General features: G+C 36.3%; 1 protein-coding gene, 3 long non-coding RNA genes and 1 other non-coding gene across 5 annotated transcripts; 1 reads left to right on the top strand and 4 right to left on the bottom strand.

Moving 5' to 3' along the window:
* Window positions 1–238: 238 nt before the first annotated feature.
* On the bottom strand, window positions 239–2271 carry LOC125491031. Its single transcript, XR_007268064.1, has 3 exons — window positions 2146–2271; window positions 1734–1845; window positions 239–357 (listed from the first exon to the last, which is right to left on the bottom strand). It is a non-coding gene; the product is annotated as an uncharacterized LOC125491031 (long non-coding RNA).
* A 739-nt stretch (window positions 2272–3010) lies between these two features.
* Window positions 3011–3516, bottom strand: LOC125489860. The gene is made up of 3 exons (XR_007267288.1): window positions 3445–3516; window positions 3269–3337; window positions 3011–3091 (listed from the first exon to the last, which is right to left on the bottom strand). It is a non-coding gene; the product is annotated as an uncharacterized LOC125489860 (long non-coding RNA).
* Window positions 3517–10763: 7247 nt separating this feature from the next.
* Window positions 10764–13422, bottom strand: LOC105397458. Its single transcript, XM_048631742.1, has 6 exons — window positions 13277–13422; window positions 12843–12908; window positions 12607–12747; window positions 12176–12241; window positions 11038–11142; window positions 10764–10914 (listed from the first exon to the last, which is right to left on the bottom strand). Exons 1-6 carry the CDS (start codon window positions 13403–13405, stop codon window positions 10837–10839), a joined length of 585 nt encoding a protein of 194 aa, XP_048487699.1. The 5' UTR covers window positions 13406–13422; the 3' UTR covers window positions 10764–10836.
* Window positions 11484–11645, bottom strand: LOC119694619. The gene has a single exon (XR_005254934.2). It is a non-coding gene; the product is annotated as a U1 spliceosomal RNA (small nuclear RNA).
* Window positions 13423–14074: 652 nt separating the features above from the next.
* On the top strand, window positions 14075–16510 carry LOC125490675. Its single transcript, XR_007267828.1, has 3 exons — window positions 14075–14210; window positions 15752–15757; window positions 16500–16510. It is a non-coding gene; the product is annotated as an uncharacterized LOC125490675 (long non-coding RNA).
* Window positions 16511–17041: the final 531 nt, after the last annotated feature.

The following is a 17041-nucleotide window of genomic DNA, read 5'->3' as shown; positions in this document are numbered from 1 at the left end:
AACTTTTAACGTAATAATGTGTGTCAGAATATAACGTAAACAATACATTTACGTAAATAGACCTACAGAAATACCATGCATATATCTTCACGACTGTTATCTCCGCAGATGTGACTCCTTGCGAATGATAGGTCAATCAATCATTGGTACATGCCAAGAATCTCGAATGTTATCCGTTACACCTCCACAGTTTTAGGTGCTCTATTGACAGTCTGATGCTGGTAATGAGTACCCCTACCTGCTGCACAGTCTCCTCCGCGCGACTCAGCTCTTCCCTCAGTCTTCTCAGTTCCTCCTCTTGATCCTGGCACCGGTAGCGGAGCTGCTCGGCCTCGCGGATCTTGTCTGACAGGAGCGCTGCAAGGAAGTGGTGATATGGAGCTCAGTAAGATACTGGTTAGAATATAATTGTAAAACAAAACTGTGAAAATTACGATGATTTATTTACTATAGATATGTCGCAGTAAGATAGTTATAGCCGTAATATAGTTATATCCCTAGGGATATGATTATATACCGGAACATAGTTATACGAAATCGATTCATTACTATCTCACTAGGGATATAGTTATAAAACGGACCAAGTTTAGTGATATAGTTATATTACTAGATTAAGTTTAGTGAAATAGCTATTTGAGTGAAACCAAGATCTCACCTTACTTGATAAGAAATAAAGATATCTCAAAATTGTTGATTACTTTAAAAAGATTTGTTTTATTAGTTTTAATTGTACTTATTGTTAATGCCTTAAATTCCAAAAAATATGATCATTTTAATTATAATTTCAATTACCTACTTTAATACTTGTTCATGCCACAAAATATTGCAACTGCAGGTTACCTATACCTACATAAATAATGTAGATTTTTTTAATGAATAAAGATGCCAAGGTTATTGAAAATGTTCCTGTAATAAAACGAATAGGTGTTCTACTAAAAGATGTGCCTGTAAGAAGCATCCAGTGCTATGTTATTCTAGATGTCACTATTACTCTACTTGTCCGAACAAATATTTTAAAATATTTTTAATGAAACCATGATCTCACCTTAGTTGATAATTGATAAGAGATAAAGATATCTCACTTTAACTGTTGATTAACTTTAAAACACTTTTAAAATTTTGTTTAGTTTCGATTTTATTGTTAATGCTTAAATTCCAAAAAATATGATTATTTTAATTATATAATTTAAAATACTTTAATACGTGTTAATGACACAAAGTAACTTACTGGAAACACAAAGTTGATTTTTTAATAAAGATAAAACCAATATACTATCGCTTTATTTAATTCTATGTGGTAGATTTCTATTTCACTAAGTTTAATCAAATAATATATTTATAACACTGAACTTAATCTAGTAATATAACTATATCACTAAACTTGGTCCGTTTTATAACTATATCCCTAGTGACATAGTAATGAATCGCTTTCGTATAACTATGTCCGGTATATAATCATATCCCTAGGGATATAATTATATCCCGGCTATTACTATCTTACTGCGACAGATACACCAACAGCATAAATACGAGTGATATACATAGGTATTATGACAGTTTTAAAAGATACATTGACAGAAGGTCTTAAATCAAATACGATATGCCAGTTACGATATAACTTATGACATGGTGGTTACTGCTAGGTTATGCATAGCAAGTTACTTGTCAGTTCTGCTCTTTGAGTAACCTAGGTACTTATCTAACTCTATGTAAAATAAGCATTGGTAATATACCTTCTGTATCGTCGAGATGTGTACTAAGACAGGTGGTCTGCGCGGCGGCGGCGCGGGCGCGGGGGGGCGGCTGGTCTTGCATCAGACACAGCTGCTGCTGGGCTAGTGTCAGCTGCGGACAATAACATTGACGATTCATTACTATTTCATAAGTTAATCAAATCTGTCGGACAGCTGATATATCTACACAAATACATACATAGATAAATACTAAATATAAATATCAACACCCAAGACCCGAGTACAAATATCTGTCTTTAAACAAATATCTGCCCCAGCCGGGAATCGAACCCGGGACCTTCGGCATAGCAGTCAGGGCCACTAACCACTACGCCATTCGACCGTCATTTAACGCATCCAGTAGGATCCGCTATATACTAAACTATTATATCAGGCTTTAAAACTGTCTCACCTCGTGTTGTTTATCCCGGAGTTGCTCCCGGGACTCCCGGAGCTCCTGCCGAAGGAAACACAACTCTTCCTGCGAACAGATAAGGTTGCAGTTTGAATAGGTATCGATAAATACATCTGTAGAAATGTTCTGTAACTACATATATGCCTTTACTGCTAGGGTAAGTAAGTATGTTTTTGTAACACTAATTTATCATTAATTAAATATGTAGCTACTAAATTATACCTAGTACACAGCGATACGTACTTCAAGACTCTTAATTATCTCATTAGCTTTCTCCATCTCATTCCTCATGCTACAGATATTGTTAACCTGTCGATGTGGTTACAAGTGATTAGGGTAAGTGGTATATAAACCATCAATAGACACATATTAAATATAAATGTAATATGCACCTCGTTCTGTCTCTGGGTCGCGGCTCGCTCACACTCGTCGCACTTGCTCGCGAGTTGCTGCTCGAGGACAGATATCTGCTGCCGCAGCGAGCTTTCACACTGCAATTTTACAATCAATTCACTTAAAATATGTATAAGAAAGTAGGTATTTTTGATTTAAAATAAACATACCATCATAAATAACATTAATTTTGTTCCTTTTCCTCCAAAGTACAAAACTCACATAGTTCGGTATTTCTTGATAATATTAGTACTTAAATAAATTGAGACATTTTTTAGGTAGGTACATACTAAGGAGTAGATACTTGAAAGGCAATGTTTTGCGTATGTCTTGCGTTCCAAAAATAGATAAAAAACATAACTTCTCTTCAAAATTTTTTTTTCAATAAGTAAGTAAAAATACAAATATGAGATCGCAAGACAGACGCAATACATTGCCTTTCAAGAGAAGGGCTACAGACCTCATCCTGGTCCCGTGCGGCTCGATGGTCCCGACCCCTGGCCTGCTCGCACGCCGCCTCCAGTTGACAGATGCGCCCGCCCAGCTCCACCTGATGACAACATACCACAATACAGGGTCATTCGGGAGACGAGAGTACCACCAATATGAACACAGCGATTTCATTTGCAATCCATCCACAAGTTCTGCTTAATTTTACATTCTCACTTGTAAAATTCTGGTCACGGTGTAGGTACAAGTTAAAATAGGAACAGAAGAAAAAACTCACTTCCAATTTCCTATTACGCTCCTTCAACATCTTAATCTCTTCCTTTAGACGGCATATGCATTTTTTGTTCTGAAAAATACAATCAGTAGTTTACATATTGATTTACAAATAATGCCCTAGGTAAATATTCTGTAAGTATTAAGTCAGTTAAAAGAGGGTTAAATAAATAATCTTACGTCTATTTTAGTGGTAGTTCGTCCGTGTTCATTACACTCATATTGCAGTATCTGGTCGCTGTGAAGGCCGCGGCTTGCGGATAACTCGCTCTGAAAACGACATTAAGTATATTCTTATTAAAATCTCTCTCTTTTATCTAAATTATTTTAATAAGAATATAAAAAAAAAAAAAAAAAAACATTTATTTGCAGAAAAATTTCAGTACAAACTTATTCTTAGGCACAGCATTATATTAGTTACATTTAAAGTGTACTAGGTATATCTTGAGAAAAGGTTGCAACCTCCTGAACTAGTATTAAACTGTATCTCAGGAGGAAGCGCCTCCCCACGTTATGAATTTTAATATTGTAACTATGTAGGTGTGATAACGGATGTAGTTTGTAGTTGTAGCTTATGGGTAACTATTGCAAAGTAAATGTACATTTACATGCGTGCAACACAAACAACAAATTAAATTAAAAATTAAGTAAGGGTTAAATTGATGCCGTTAACATGAGCAAAATAACAACTTATACTATTTTATTTTAGATATATTGTATATATATGTCGCAGCCGGATCGTATAATCCGCCGCATTACATTACGGCTGGCCGCATTACATGACAGGGCCGCTTTGTAATGCGCCGGATCAAAGTTTAGCCGGATTGAATACGGCTGGATGAAATTTCGGCGGATTGTATTCGACGTCGTGCGTCCTTCAATATGGCTGGCCGTAATGTAATACGGCGAGGAATTATCCGCCGCTTTGAAAGTTTTTATTTTCCATTTTTAACACTTGTGGCGCTGCCTGACATAACAACAACAATGGCGAATACAGTTCATGCGTTATAAAATTGCGAAGATATGAGTGCAAATGAAGAAATCGTGATAAATACGTTAGTGACTTTAAGAACAATTTTAACGTGCCGTTAAATATTTTCTATTTCGCTCAATGTGGGACAGTGAAGAAACCATGGACAAAGGACCGAGTTTCAGAGGTTATAATGCACGTCAAAATAGGTAAAGTGCCCATGGATTCTGGTGGTTGGCGAAATTCCACAAAATATTACTGGGGCTAAAAATATAATATCATGAATGTGGTCGGCCAACTGACTTAGATCTCTACATAAAAATGATTATTTCATAAAGTATTAAAGTATTTTAGCCAAATAGCATAGTATTTTATAAATACGTTACTTAATTCTAAAGCTAATTATTTTATTTACTATATTAGTGTCTATGATAATAATTCTAGACTAGTAAAAAAATTCATATTATGAAAAAACCTATGAGTAATTAATAAAAAAGATTTTTAATTCAAACGTTGCTTTATTTTATAAGTATGGTCATGGTCACCCTACAATTTCAGTAGACGTACGATGTGGCTGAACGTGAGCCGCCGTATTGAAGAACGTATGGAAATGACAATCCGGCTAAACGTTGAACCGGCGCATTACAAAGCGGCCCTGTCATGTAATGCGGCCAGCCGTAATGTAATGCGGCGGATTATACGATCCGGCTGCGACATATATACTACACTTGACTAATCTATATACTATACCATAAACACAGAATCAGGCTCTACGATAACAATAATATTATACTACCAATATGATGAAAAATTGTGAAATTGATAGTATGTTACACCGAGATACTAAACACTTAGTTACATACACATTTATATGTTTATGTACTGACGCTAGGTTACATTTTTTAGGTAGTTTTCAGTTTCATCATAACTAAGCTTATGCAAAAAGGCTGATACAGTAATTTTACAATTAAATTGTGACAGGTGTACAATTTCAACAGTTTTACTAATTAAATTGTACAGCCTTGGCCCAAGAATGTAGAACTGGCGTCCAGCCAGTGCCGTCCTACAGGACACTAGCTGACAAATACGGTATTTGCACCGCCTGCTCTTTAGTGCGTTAGTGTTGATAGGCACATGCCTGTGCTGTCGCAAAATCACCTTTAAAAAGAACAACTGTCTTATGGACAAAAGTTCAGCTTCTTTGTAAAGTTTGGTTGTTGGGTATAACATTGGTTTTTTGAGCATGACTTTAATGACCGCCCTTTGGGCTCTTTCAATTTTTAGAATGGAGGTTGCAAAACTTCCACCCCATGCAGAAATGCAGTATGTCATGATCGATTGAGCTAGGGCATAATATACACTTTTTAAAAGGGAACCACTAACAGATGATCTAATTTTTTTGAAAGTATACATTAGTCTTCTGATACGGCCACTGAGTATGTCGATATGTTTATGCCAGCTTAGGGTACAGTCTAGGTACACACCAAGATACTTGATGAAAGGTGTTCGCTCAAGGGAAAAACAAAGACATGAGGTCCTATTTACCAAGGGACAAATATGGGCTTTTAAACTATATTCAACAGATAGGTCAGGCTGCGAAGTAGAGGAAAGGGAGAAGGTAATATATTTGGTTTTCTCTAAGTTTAATGTTAAAAGGTTATTAGATAACCATTTCATTACATTACCTAGGGCACGTTCAGCGTTTACGTAGCATTCATCCCAATTTTTTCCCTGAATGAGGAGGGCAGTATCATCGGCATATGTGAAAATATTACAAAAGGGAATGTTCAATTTACATAGATTATTTATATATATGAGAAACATCGTTGGGCCGAGGACACTTCCCTGCGGTACACCAAAATTTTGTAGAGAAGTGTCATTACTACTCAGGGAACCGATCTTTACACATTGCACTCTGTCAGTCAGATAGCTCTTAAAGATGTTAAGAACTGTACCCCTTATTCCAATCCGTTCCATTTCGTCTAGCAAGAGTGGGACAGAAACAGTGTCAAAGGCTTTAGATAAATCGAGAAAAATACCTATGGTTTTAAGTCTACTGTCTAGTTTTTTAACAATGGAGGTTGTAAGCTCAAGGACTGCATCTTCAGTCGATACACCTTTACGGAATCCGAATTGATTAGGTGCTAAAATATTATGTTTATGTAAGAAATTTTCCAAGCGTTTATTTAATAGTTTTTCAAATATTTTAGACAGTGTTGTTAAAACAGATATTGGTCTATAGTTAGTGACACTGCTTCTGTCTCCACTTTTGTAGACTGGACAGACAACAGCTTTTTTAAAAACTGACGGGAAGACACCGTGCAATATACATAAGTTAAATATGAATTTGAGTATAGGTATGAGTTTGTGTCGTGTGCGTTTAATAACTGTACTAGGTATACCATCCCACCCAACGGCACAGTCGTTACGAAGACCCATGATAACAGTTTCAAGTTCACATTCATCCACTTCAAGCATAACCATGGAGTTACCCATGGGGTTTGTGAGATTGCAGTCTGATCGCCTGAAACTGTTGCGGGTTATTTTGGAGGCTAACTCTCTACCTACATTCGCAAAGTAAGTGTTTACTGTATCCAGAGACTGTTCCACAGTGTTAGAAATATTAAGTAGTTCCTTCGGTGACTTTTTGGTGGTGTTTAAGTTAGCTATACGTTTTACTATGTTCCATGTTGCTTTTGGATTCTTTTTAGCCATTTCAAGTTCTTTTATTTCGTAGCTAGTTTTTAATTTTTTTAATAGGTTGTTACAGTAGTTTCTATAACGGGTATATGTTGTTTTGTAAATCATGTTGTCCGGATTTTTTGTGGATTGTTTATGTAATTTATCGCGATTTTTAATACATTTTAATAAACCATCTGTTATCCAAGGTTTTATATGTCTCTTTCTATGTGGAATTTTAATAATTTTAGTGTTGTTTTTTATGATATCGCATAAGGTGTTGACAAGTTTTTTGGCAGCAGTACAACCGTCGGTCAAGCGTATTATGTCCGTGAAGTCCCTATCATTTATGTCCTTTATAACTTGGTCATGGTTTACTTTAGTTGCGGTGGAGCTTGGCTTGTGATTTGCTCTTGTATCCATTGCAAACAGTAAAGGAGCATGATCGGTTATAAGTGAGTTCAGTACAAGGGTAGTTGAGTTTTTACAGGATTTAAGTATAACATGGTCTAAACAATTTTGTTCACGGGTTGGCAGAGTGTGAGCTGGTAAGTAGCCATGGGAAGCAATTAGATTAAGGTAATCCTCTGCATAATTGTCTTTGGTACCCGGGCTAATGTTTATGTTAATGTCTCCTATAATAGCGACTGATACATCCTTCGTTAAAGAGCTGAGAACATTGTTTAGACTTTCTAAGAATATTTCTACCTTTTTAAATGAGGGCGATCGGTATATAGCAACCACAACGGTATTTGCATATTTAATCATAAGTCCGCTTGATTCCATAAGCTGCGGCTCTAGGATTTCATAGTTCAGATTGTCCTTTGCATAAATCACTACCCCATCATTTTGGTTTTTGTAAGACGACATGTGAGAGTGGTATCCAGGGAGAGAAGGTAGTGAGTTTTGCACTTTACTAAGCCAACACTCCGTAAGCAAAATAAAGTCACAATCAAGTTTAATTCTACGGAGATAAATCAGTACTTAATTCATCAAAATTTTTATTTAAGCTCCGGATATTCATATGTAAAATCTTAATATTAGAAGTAAGTCCATGTTTTGTTAAAATAATTGAGCTAAGGTGAGTCGGGGCAAGCGCGCCATAGTTTTTTCATAGATGAATTCAACTCAATATATCTTCTCTATTTACTGACCTAAACATGTAAATTTATAAAATTTACAATCTTTGGTTATTTGAGATAATAATGTTACGTTGATTAAGTGAATATACTGATAAATTTAGGATATAATGCTAGTTTTTTAAAAACATGGAGATAGGCGCACTTGCCTCTGAAAATGGGGCAAGTGCGCCTACACAAAATAAACCGCCAAAAGTAATGCTTAGCAGAAAAACACCAAATTTACTTGAAAGAACGTCAACAAAAAAACACAATACTTTTGGGTTATTTTTGAAAATGGCAATACAAAATAAGTTACGGCCATCAAATGAAATTCGGGGCAAGTGCGCCATATCTTTCGAGTCAGGGGTTCTCAACAATCATAGGTGGGTAGCTTTTTGAATTTTGATAAAAACTTTAATGTATGTGTAGATGAAATTTTATACTGGCATAAATTATGACAAATCACAGTCAGTTTTTCTAACGTAATTACGAACCATCTAAAACAAATGCAAAAAAACACCTATTTCAAACCTATAGAAACATCCCCCAAACACATGAACCGTACTTGGATTGTGGGTCTTTAATAACTGAACATAGTTTAGTACAGTACGGGAAAAGCTAAGCGTAACAGATTGGACTTTGTACCGTTCTTAATTAATGCGTCGTATTTAAGAGTTAAATTTAACTGCGAGCGTCACATTTAGCTTGGCCCCCACTGTAAATTAATAAAATGTATGTAGCCAAATTTTTACCGAAGATTCGGTAAGAACTCAGTACCTACCGAGGTCTTAGAGCAATAATCTGCAATACAATAACATACATGTTCCCTACAAACGCAAGGACAGTCCCGAGTCAGTTATACTATGGCAGGTTACCAATTTATATTATAAAATTAGCATAAAGTGTTCTCGAGTTGTGATACTAGTCACTTACCAAGCCTCCAGTATGAATTTGGCTAAATAAGTAAAAAAAGATATCAAAGGCAATTTTGGAAATAATCGGCCACCTTATGGTTGGTAACCCCTGCCTTGGGGCAAATGCGCCATATAAAAATGGCTGGTCCTAGTACTCAGGCGCACTTACCCCTCTCGAAAATTTTTAGGTTAAGATTTATAATTGGCTAGAAAATTATTAATTTCGCTACTAAAAAGAAAAATACAAGTAAGGATTTAAAGGAAATCTTTTAAATTATACACTCACCTTATTAGTTTCCCCAAACACTGATGATTTTCTGAGATTTTAATGGATTTGTAACACGTGCTCATCTCGTAATTGATGTTAAAATGACACTAAAAATAGAATGTCCATTATCTCAAATTAGAGCAAGCAGAGCCATCTGTGATTTAAACCCGGAACTTCATTTGATTTGTTCCATGGATGTAAGATGTCGTTAAGAGTCCCACATCAGTAGTTTTTGAGATAATAGGGGGGGGCGCTCTTACCCCGTAGGCGCGCTTGCCCCGACTCACCTTACTTTGTTCCGGACTACATGATAAAGATTCGGATATACTTAGCAACTCAAGTTCATTATTTATTTTATTTATCTCCTCCATTTGTAATATCTGTTTAACTTGTGACATATCTTAGAAGTCGCATGGTAAGTATATTGTGACCATGAGATTGACTTTATTTCAGCTACGTTTGTGGTTGGTTTTTCGGCTAATATGTTGATTGTAATGTTAGTGTGTATGTGTGTTGTTAAATAGAAAGATTGTGTTCTAGGTGTAGGTACATTATATAATATTATTATGTTATTATTTACTGTAGATCGGCATTGAAACAAAGGGCACAGGACAAGCTTGTTATATAAATTATTATAGCAGGAGAAATACGCATGCATTAAAACAATAGTAGAAAGAATAATAGTGTGATTTCTTATTAGCAATAGTCAATCCTTAGGTTTGATTTTCTCAAGGTCACTTTCTGAGTTTACTCGTATGGCGGGATTTCCGTCTTGTTTGCGCACATACACATAGCCGTGAGCAACCCAGCAGTACTTATAGTTGTAGGTACGAGTGAAATCTCTGGCCAGGAAGTGTAGTCTCTTCATTTTCGGAGTGAGGTTATCAGATACGAATATTGGGGCCGGTGGGCCGTCTATGTTTAAATGGCTGGAACTTAACTTATTTTGGTAGTTGTCCCTGTTGAAGGTTTTTGTGGCTTGTATGAACTTCTCCTTTAATACAACGGTCGTAAAGTCCACAATATATACTCTTATTAAAATAATTTAGATAAAAGAGAGAGGAAGGGCGGTCTTTGAATCAACGGACGTAGATGATGTGGAAAAGGCCTGAACAACCTCTCTGTATTTAGACTCTTATATAGCTGAACATAAAAGAGTAGAGAATCATTGAGGGCGTGGCAATCTAAGAAAGTGGCCACACTATTATAGTATAGAAAACGGACAAAAGTATCACGATACTTTAGCAGAAAAAATCAAAACGAGAAATGTTTCAAATATTTACTAATTATAAAATGCAATTTTTTGGGGAGGTTTATGTTAAGAGAAGAAATTAGTAGGGGAGAGGGGGGCAGCCTTGAATGAATTTCATTAAATCAAATCAACTGTAACTTTTATTTCATTGTGTATTTCATAATGTTTTTTGCACTGAAACACGTGTTGGTTATCCCATTATGTAATTACTATAGGAGAAAAGTGATAGTATCACACATCGATATTTTATTACAGTTTTTTCTTGCTCAGGAAAAAGCCTAAGGTGTGCCCGAAAATTGCATTTGATTTGGCTATTATGGTACTTTTAACGTACCCAAGTGCTATTTATACTTTCTTTAAATAAAGTATCAGGTACTTACTTCCAGTAGATCGATTATTTCTTGTAACCTGATAGTTTCATCTTGCAAGTCACACGTACACTGCGTCTGTGTGAAACACATAAAAACATATTTATAACAGGTAGGTAGTACTTTTTTAAATATCTTATACAATACCATGTAACGTTGGTATTACGATATGAAAAATGTATTATATTAAAATATAAAAACCTGTTTAGTAGCAGCCGTGGTGTGGGTTGTCGAGCCGCGGTTGACACGGTCGCCGGCGCGCGGCGGCTCGGCCCACAACATCAAGTTCAACGCTTCCACCTCGCTCTGGAATATACATATTATTTATTTGTTTATACGAGTATAAGGCACATCAACAGTACATGTTACATTACATTTACAAAAAAAAGTTTGAGGGGTAGTTATTCTAGTTATCTATATCTATAACATGTACCAATCCCAGACTGCTCTACACTTGTTAGGCACATAACAAAACATAAAAATATGCATATTACATATTATTATAGTAACACCGCGCAGCAGTGACATCGTGGAATACAGCGGTACAGGACCGATTTTATTCTGTTAGATTGCGAATCCTTTGCTTCTGTTCTTTGGCAAGAACAGAAAAAAAGTATTACTTTTTTACTCCATGTTAGATTATGAGAAGGGGACGGCGCGTACGCAGTCCCCACTACCAAAAATTACGCATCCGAGATATCCACATTAGGGATATTCGCAAAGGTCAACCCAACCGCAGTGCAATGGAAGGGCCTCGCTCTGGGGGAACCGCCTTCTTGATCACGGTGTCCCCTATGCCAGGTAAGTATGCTTTCACTAAGTTTCACTGGGGAGGTGATTGAATGGGAAAAAATCTTAATACCGCGATGCAGACTAATGCACAGTGACATCTACTAGCCACTGTAGGTACTAAATATTCGACGGTGCTGCCCTCTGCACAAAATAATAAACGTGATGAACTAAAGTTGACTTATTTGGACATTCTGTAAATACTCGTAGACTTATTGATGGAGATGATAAATTGATAACTATATAACATTTATTATATTTAGATTATTAAATAATACTTCAAATACCCAGTGTATGCTTTTAATTTCCCATTGAACTTCCTTTGCGAAGAAGACAGTGGCTCCCCCTCTTGGATTCTTTCAACAACTTATGCAATATTCTTCATAACGTGGTGACAAATAAATGAGCTAGAATCTAGCTCGCTAGCTATAGACTATATATATAATATGGTTTGTAATTGTAGCCGTGTCAGTCAGATTAGCGTCAGTCGCTGAAGTAGAATGTATTGCAAGTAACATTATGTATTTTATAAGTGAAGTGATGGTCTTACTTCAAGCAGTTTGTTTCGCTCCCGCAGCGCGGCGGCCTCGGCCTGTAGCCCACACGTGCACTGCGTCTGTTTACACACAACATAATAAAGCTTATAAAACATAATTGACGGCGACCACCTAGTTCAGGCCCCAGCTCTCTTAAAACTTGTAAGTACTGTGCTTAGTCCTAAGTCAGTTTGTAATTTAATTTTAAGTTAGGTACATCTATTGTATTAGGCTAAGCTTATTGCTCAATAAAATAATTATTATTACTTATTTTTATCATTCGGAACTAATATTACCTACCTGACTAGGTACTGGGTAAGTGAGTAACTTATGAATAGTAGGTATTTCGTTAAAAACTGACAAATGACAACTAAAATGTATAAATTTGACAGCTGTCATAGAGCTCACGCTATATTTTACAGAGTACTTATATATTATTAGGTACCTCATCGGACGGCACTCCTGGCAGTATGGTGTAGGAGCGATTCCTGAGGTCCCCACGGCCAGAGCGGGGGCTGCCCCCCGCGCCCCCCGCACTCCCAATGCCCCCCGAACTTTGCTGCCACGCCCCCGCTGCTGCTGCACTCTTTTGAAAAGAAGACGAGGTTTTTACAGAGAAGAATTCGACTAAGATAGTAACTGCGATTAAAACACACGACAGATTATGTACTGTTAACTCACTTCTAATTGCTCGACTCTTTCCTTCAGCCTCTGGTTTTCTTCCTGAAGATCACACGTACACTGCGTCTGTAATAATAATAATTTCATAAAGATTAATGTTGTCAAACGGGCCTCCGCATTTTGGCTTCGGCCCCATGCACGCCTTCTAAATGTCCGGGACCCCATGGTGCCGAGATGGTAACGACACAAGATAATAATAATAATGAACTACTTGGCCGAATTAGGGTGACTTGCACCAAAAATATAAACAAAATTAAATCTATTGCTCTCTTGCTTTGACAGTATACTGACTGAACAGGACAGCAATAGATTTGCCCTTACCTTTACCCTTACCCTTTGTATAGATACCTACATAAAGAGGCTTAAACCGGAAGGGGACAATAGCAGAATACAATACAATACAATGCGATTTACATTACGTTCCATAAACACACCTTTACATTTTGGTCTTCAATATTCTTGTTTTGTCCTTTCAATGAGTTGACAGTAATATTGGAACTGACGCGCGGCGGATACGAGGGTCCCCGGCGCTGCAGGGGGCGAGGCCGCTCCTGATCCAACATGGCTCGCAGGGTCACTAGCTCCGCCTGGAATAATAATAATAATAATATGTGGGGACATCTCACACACGGCCACCCGACCCTAAACTAGACGGAGCCTGTGATGTAGGTATCGGACAGCTGGTACATCTACATAAATTCATATTATAATTTGTACATAATATTATGAACACCCAAAACCCGAGGCACTGTAAAATACCAGACTACCGTCGTCCTATGCTTCATATATCATAGTTGAATTATTCAAGTTCAAATAAAACTCACTTCAATATCTGCATTCCTCTCCTTCAGTCGCGCATTCTCTTCCTTCAAGTCGCAAGTGCACTCCACCTGGGAACATTATTATTAATATTACCTATTATCAGTCTAAATAGCACGGGGACCTTTGATCCAATAAATTTGGTCGCCCCAGTTGTACAGTGTTCTTGAAACATTTATCATTATTATAATTTACCTCTTTCTGTTTTCCCATCAGCTGTATCTCTGGCTGTGTCTCATATTCTTGTAATTTGGTATCGTACTGTGACATCTCAGCCTGAGCATTGCACAGATCTTGCTCTAATTCCTTTATTTTGCACTGCAAACACATAGGTACTTACATTTAGAATACCTTGTAACTAATTATTTGCCTTGCAATACGTAATTCATATTAGAATAAAATTATTCTTACTGTACTTAACCCATATATGCCCATAACTAGTTTTTATATGAAGTTGTTTTACTTTGGGATATGATTAAGATTCAGATTCTAAGTTCAAATATGCAAAAAAATCAAGTGGGTCGTTAGCGACCCTCTGGGCATATATGGGTTAATGGAAATAGCTAGTGCGACTACAGCGCCACACGGGGGTATGCGGGAAAAATCATAACTCACTAACACGAGTGGGTCAATAGCTAAATATACAACGTCCAAGTCTACAATTTAAACATTACATTATGAGTTTGAATAAATATATACATAAACTTGGCAAGAATAGCTGTAAATGTAGATCTTACTTGCAAGGTTTCATTCTGCTCTTTTAGTTTCTGATTTTCGTCAAGTGGCCCGTAGTCGCATATACCCTAACAAAAACATAGTAATTTTAATATTTGGACTCTAATATATACTTTAATATACTTATCCTGTTCTTAATTTATTATTAATATATATTTATAATGTATATTATATAGTATTTTTATTTTATTTTATTTTATTTGGCACATATAAATTAATAGTTCACAGAATGGCCAGTAGAGGGCGCGGCGGGCGGTGCGTCTACATCGCGGTATGGTTTGGTTTCGAACAATCATACATATAGTTTGGGGAACTATAGCGTCGTCACTCTCACGGGGGGGACTCTGGCTGTATAAATCCTTTATCTTAGTCAATTTAAAAAAAAAAAAACCTTAGCATGCTGATTGGCTAGGACGAAAACGGCTCCGCTCCCATTGGCTACTTGTAATTCGAGTGGAAATGATAGAACCAAAAACAATTTTTTTTTTTTTTAATATAAAATATTTTTTCTGTTTTATCAATTTTTTAAGCTAAAAGACCTTTTGATTTTCAACTGTTGAAAATGTCCTAACTCTTCATCCTATTTAAACTTAAAACGGTGTATTTTGATATCAGTTGAAAGAACAGAATCGATCCCATAAAATATAATGTATTAAAAAAATACATGATTAAATAATAAGTTAGGTAAGTTATAATATTACAATATAATTGTTAAGTTATTTTTGTAAGTGAAAATAATTTATTCAATCTTGTAAGTTATTGCACTGCATCGAGAACATACTTTCTTTAATTTGTTCTGTGTACAAAATCAAATTTTCGCCGTTATTTTTCTATCTGACTGACGCTTGAATTTTCCTGGCTTTCCCGCCATTTTGTTTTGTCTCACTATTTCTATAGCGGAGACTTTACGAAAAAATTACAATTTGCTTACAATATTCACTTATTGATGCAAATTTTAATTCTTTTTATCATTGAAAGGACACTGTTCTTTTGCTACTAATCTATTTGTTTTGCTTGTTGTTTTTTGTGACTGATTACAGAACTTCGTCCAAAGTCAGCGTGTTAAGGTTTTCCCTCCGTTTGTAAACAAAATGGATTTTATGATCTGAATTGTATTAAATAAGTAATGATCTTTTCCATTGTAATGATCTTACTTGTAATTTGGTCTTACACTATTATTCTGAGATCTGGGAATGACATCTGTTCTGTGATCGCCCATTGTCTATGGTTTGTCTGTGATTAAAAATAGAGGAAGTTACTTCCGGGATCCGCCATCTTTAGCTAGGCGTTTGTTGTTGTTTTGCGCTGAGCAAAACAATTATTTTATTATTTCTTATTAATTGTGGAATGATCAGGTTAAAGTGTTGTAAAAGTAATAAATAAGTAAGTGGTAACAAGTGAGTTTAATATTGGTGCACCCTCCCTATCGGATTTGTTTACAGTCAGAAGAGGGGATGAACGGTCCTGACTTGTGTAAAGTGAAAAGTTATTACTTCCATGGAACGATACTCCTATCTGAACGTGAGATCCAACTTTTGGGGGCTAGAGGTCAGTGCGTTCCAATTCTTATTAATTCGTAAATCCAAAAGTGACGTGAAAATTATGATGATTACCAAGTGATCGCGAAAGACTGGTACAAGGCTTATATACCTATTTAATTTCGGAGCATACAGACAACTATAAGTGAACTGAACAGAGCGTAATTTACTCGTATTTGGGATTCGGAAACATCGATACGCTTCTACTCGCGGGGTCGGTGACCGCGTAGAGTAGTAGGTACGTTCACGGTGCGCGGCGGTCAGCCGGGCCGGGCGGAGGCGCCGGCGGCGGCGCGGCGGCGGCAGCCCGTGAGGTGCTCTGCTCGCTTCCCGCCATTTTGGGTGGGCGCACCTACGTACGACGTGTGCGTTTAAAAGTATTTGTGTGTGTGTGTGTGTGTAAAATGTGATGTGGTTCACGGTTCATGAATACTGAAAATTATTTTAAAAAAAAAAAAGAATAGTTCATGGTGTTACTTTAAAATTTCCATAATTTAATCATTCGAGTTCATTTATAAGCTGTTCATCATTACCTACGTGTTAGGTACACTGCGTGTTGTTTTAGGTTGTTAAGTAACTAAGTATAAGAATGCATTTATAAGTAAATATTCATTTTATGCTAATCAACCTCTCGATAAGTACTTATAAATACATTTTACACTGTTATCGTGAAGAGTTGAAAGAAAGTTAGTTCTTTAACTTTAACCTTACTATTTTCTACTTTATTTTGTGGCAATCTGTATAAAATATTAATTGTATGAATGGGAGATTTTCCTTGACAGTTTAAAAGTTCCAAAATCGTCCGATAGATGGCCACCGGCCACCTGTCGTTTATGAGCTGAATTCTTCTGAGGGAACGGAAGATATAATAAATCATACAAAACTGTCTTAAACTAGTTAATACTGAATATTATGCATAATATAACAGTTAGTTATCGCATATGGTCGGATTCACATTCATTGGGTGTTTGTATTGGCTGAAATGACTGGACTAAAATCATTGTCAGTTGTAAGTCTTAAGTGTCGTAACGTAAGCTAGTTTGAAATCAATAAAATCGTAATCTTTAGTATTTCGTGAATAAATTAATTTTTGAACAGTAATTGTTT

Source organism: Plutella xylostella, chromosome 4 (assembly GCF_932276165.1).
Source record: "Plutella xylostella chromosome 4, ilPluXylo3.1, whole genome shotgun sequence".
Lineage (NCBI taxonomy): Eukaryota > Metazoa > Arthropoda > Insecta > Lepidoptera > Plutellidae > Plutella > Plutella xylostella.
The sequence above is the reverse complement of the archived record's forward strand: the minus strand, read 5'-3'. Positions and strand labels throughout refer to the sequence as shown.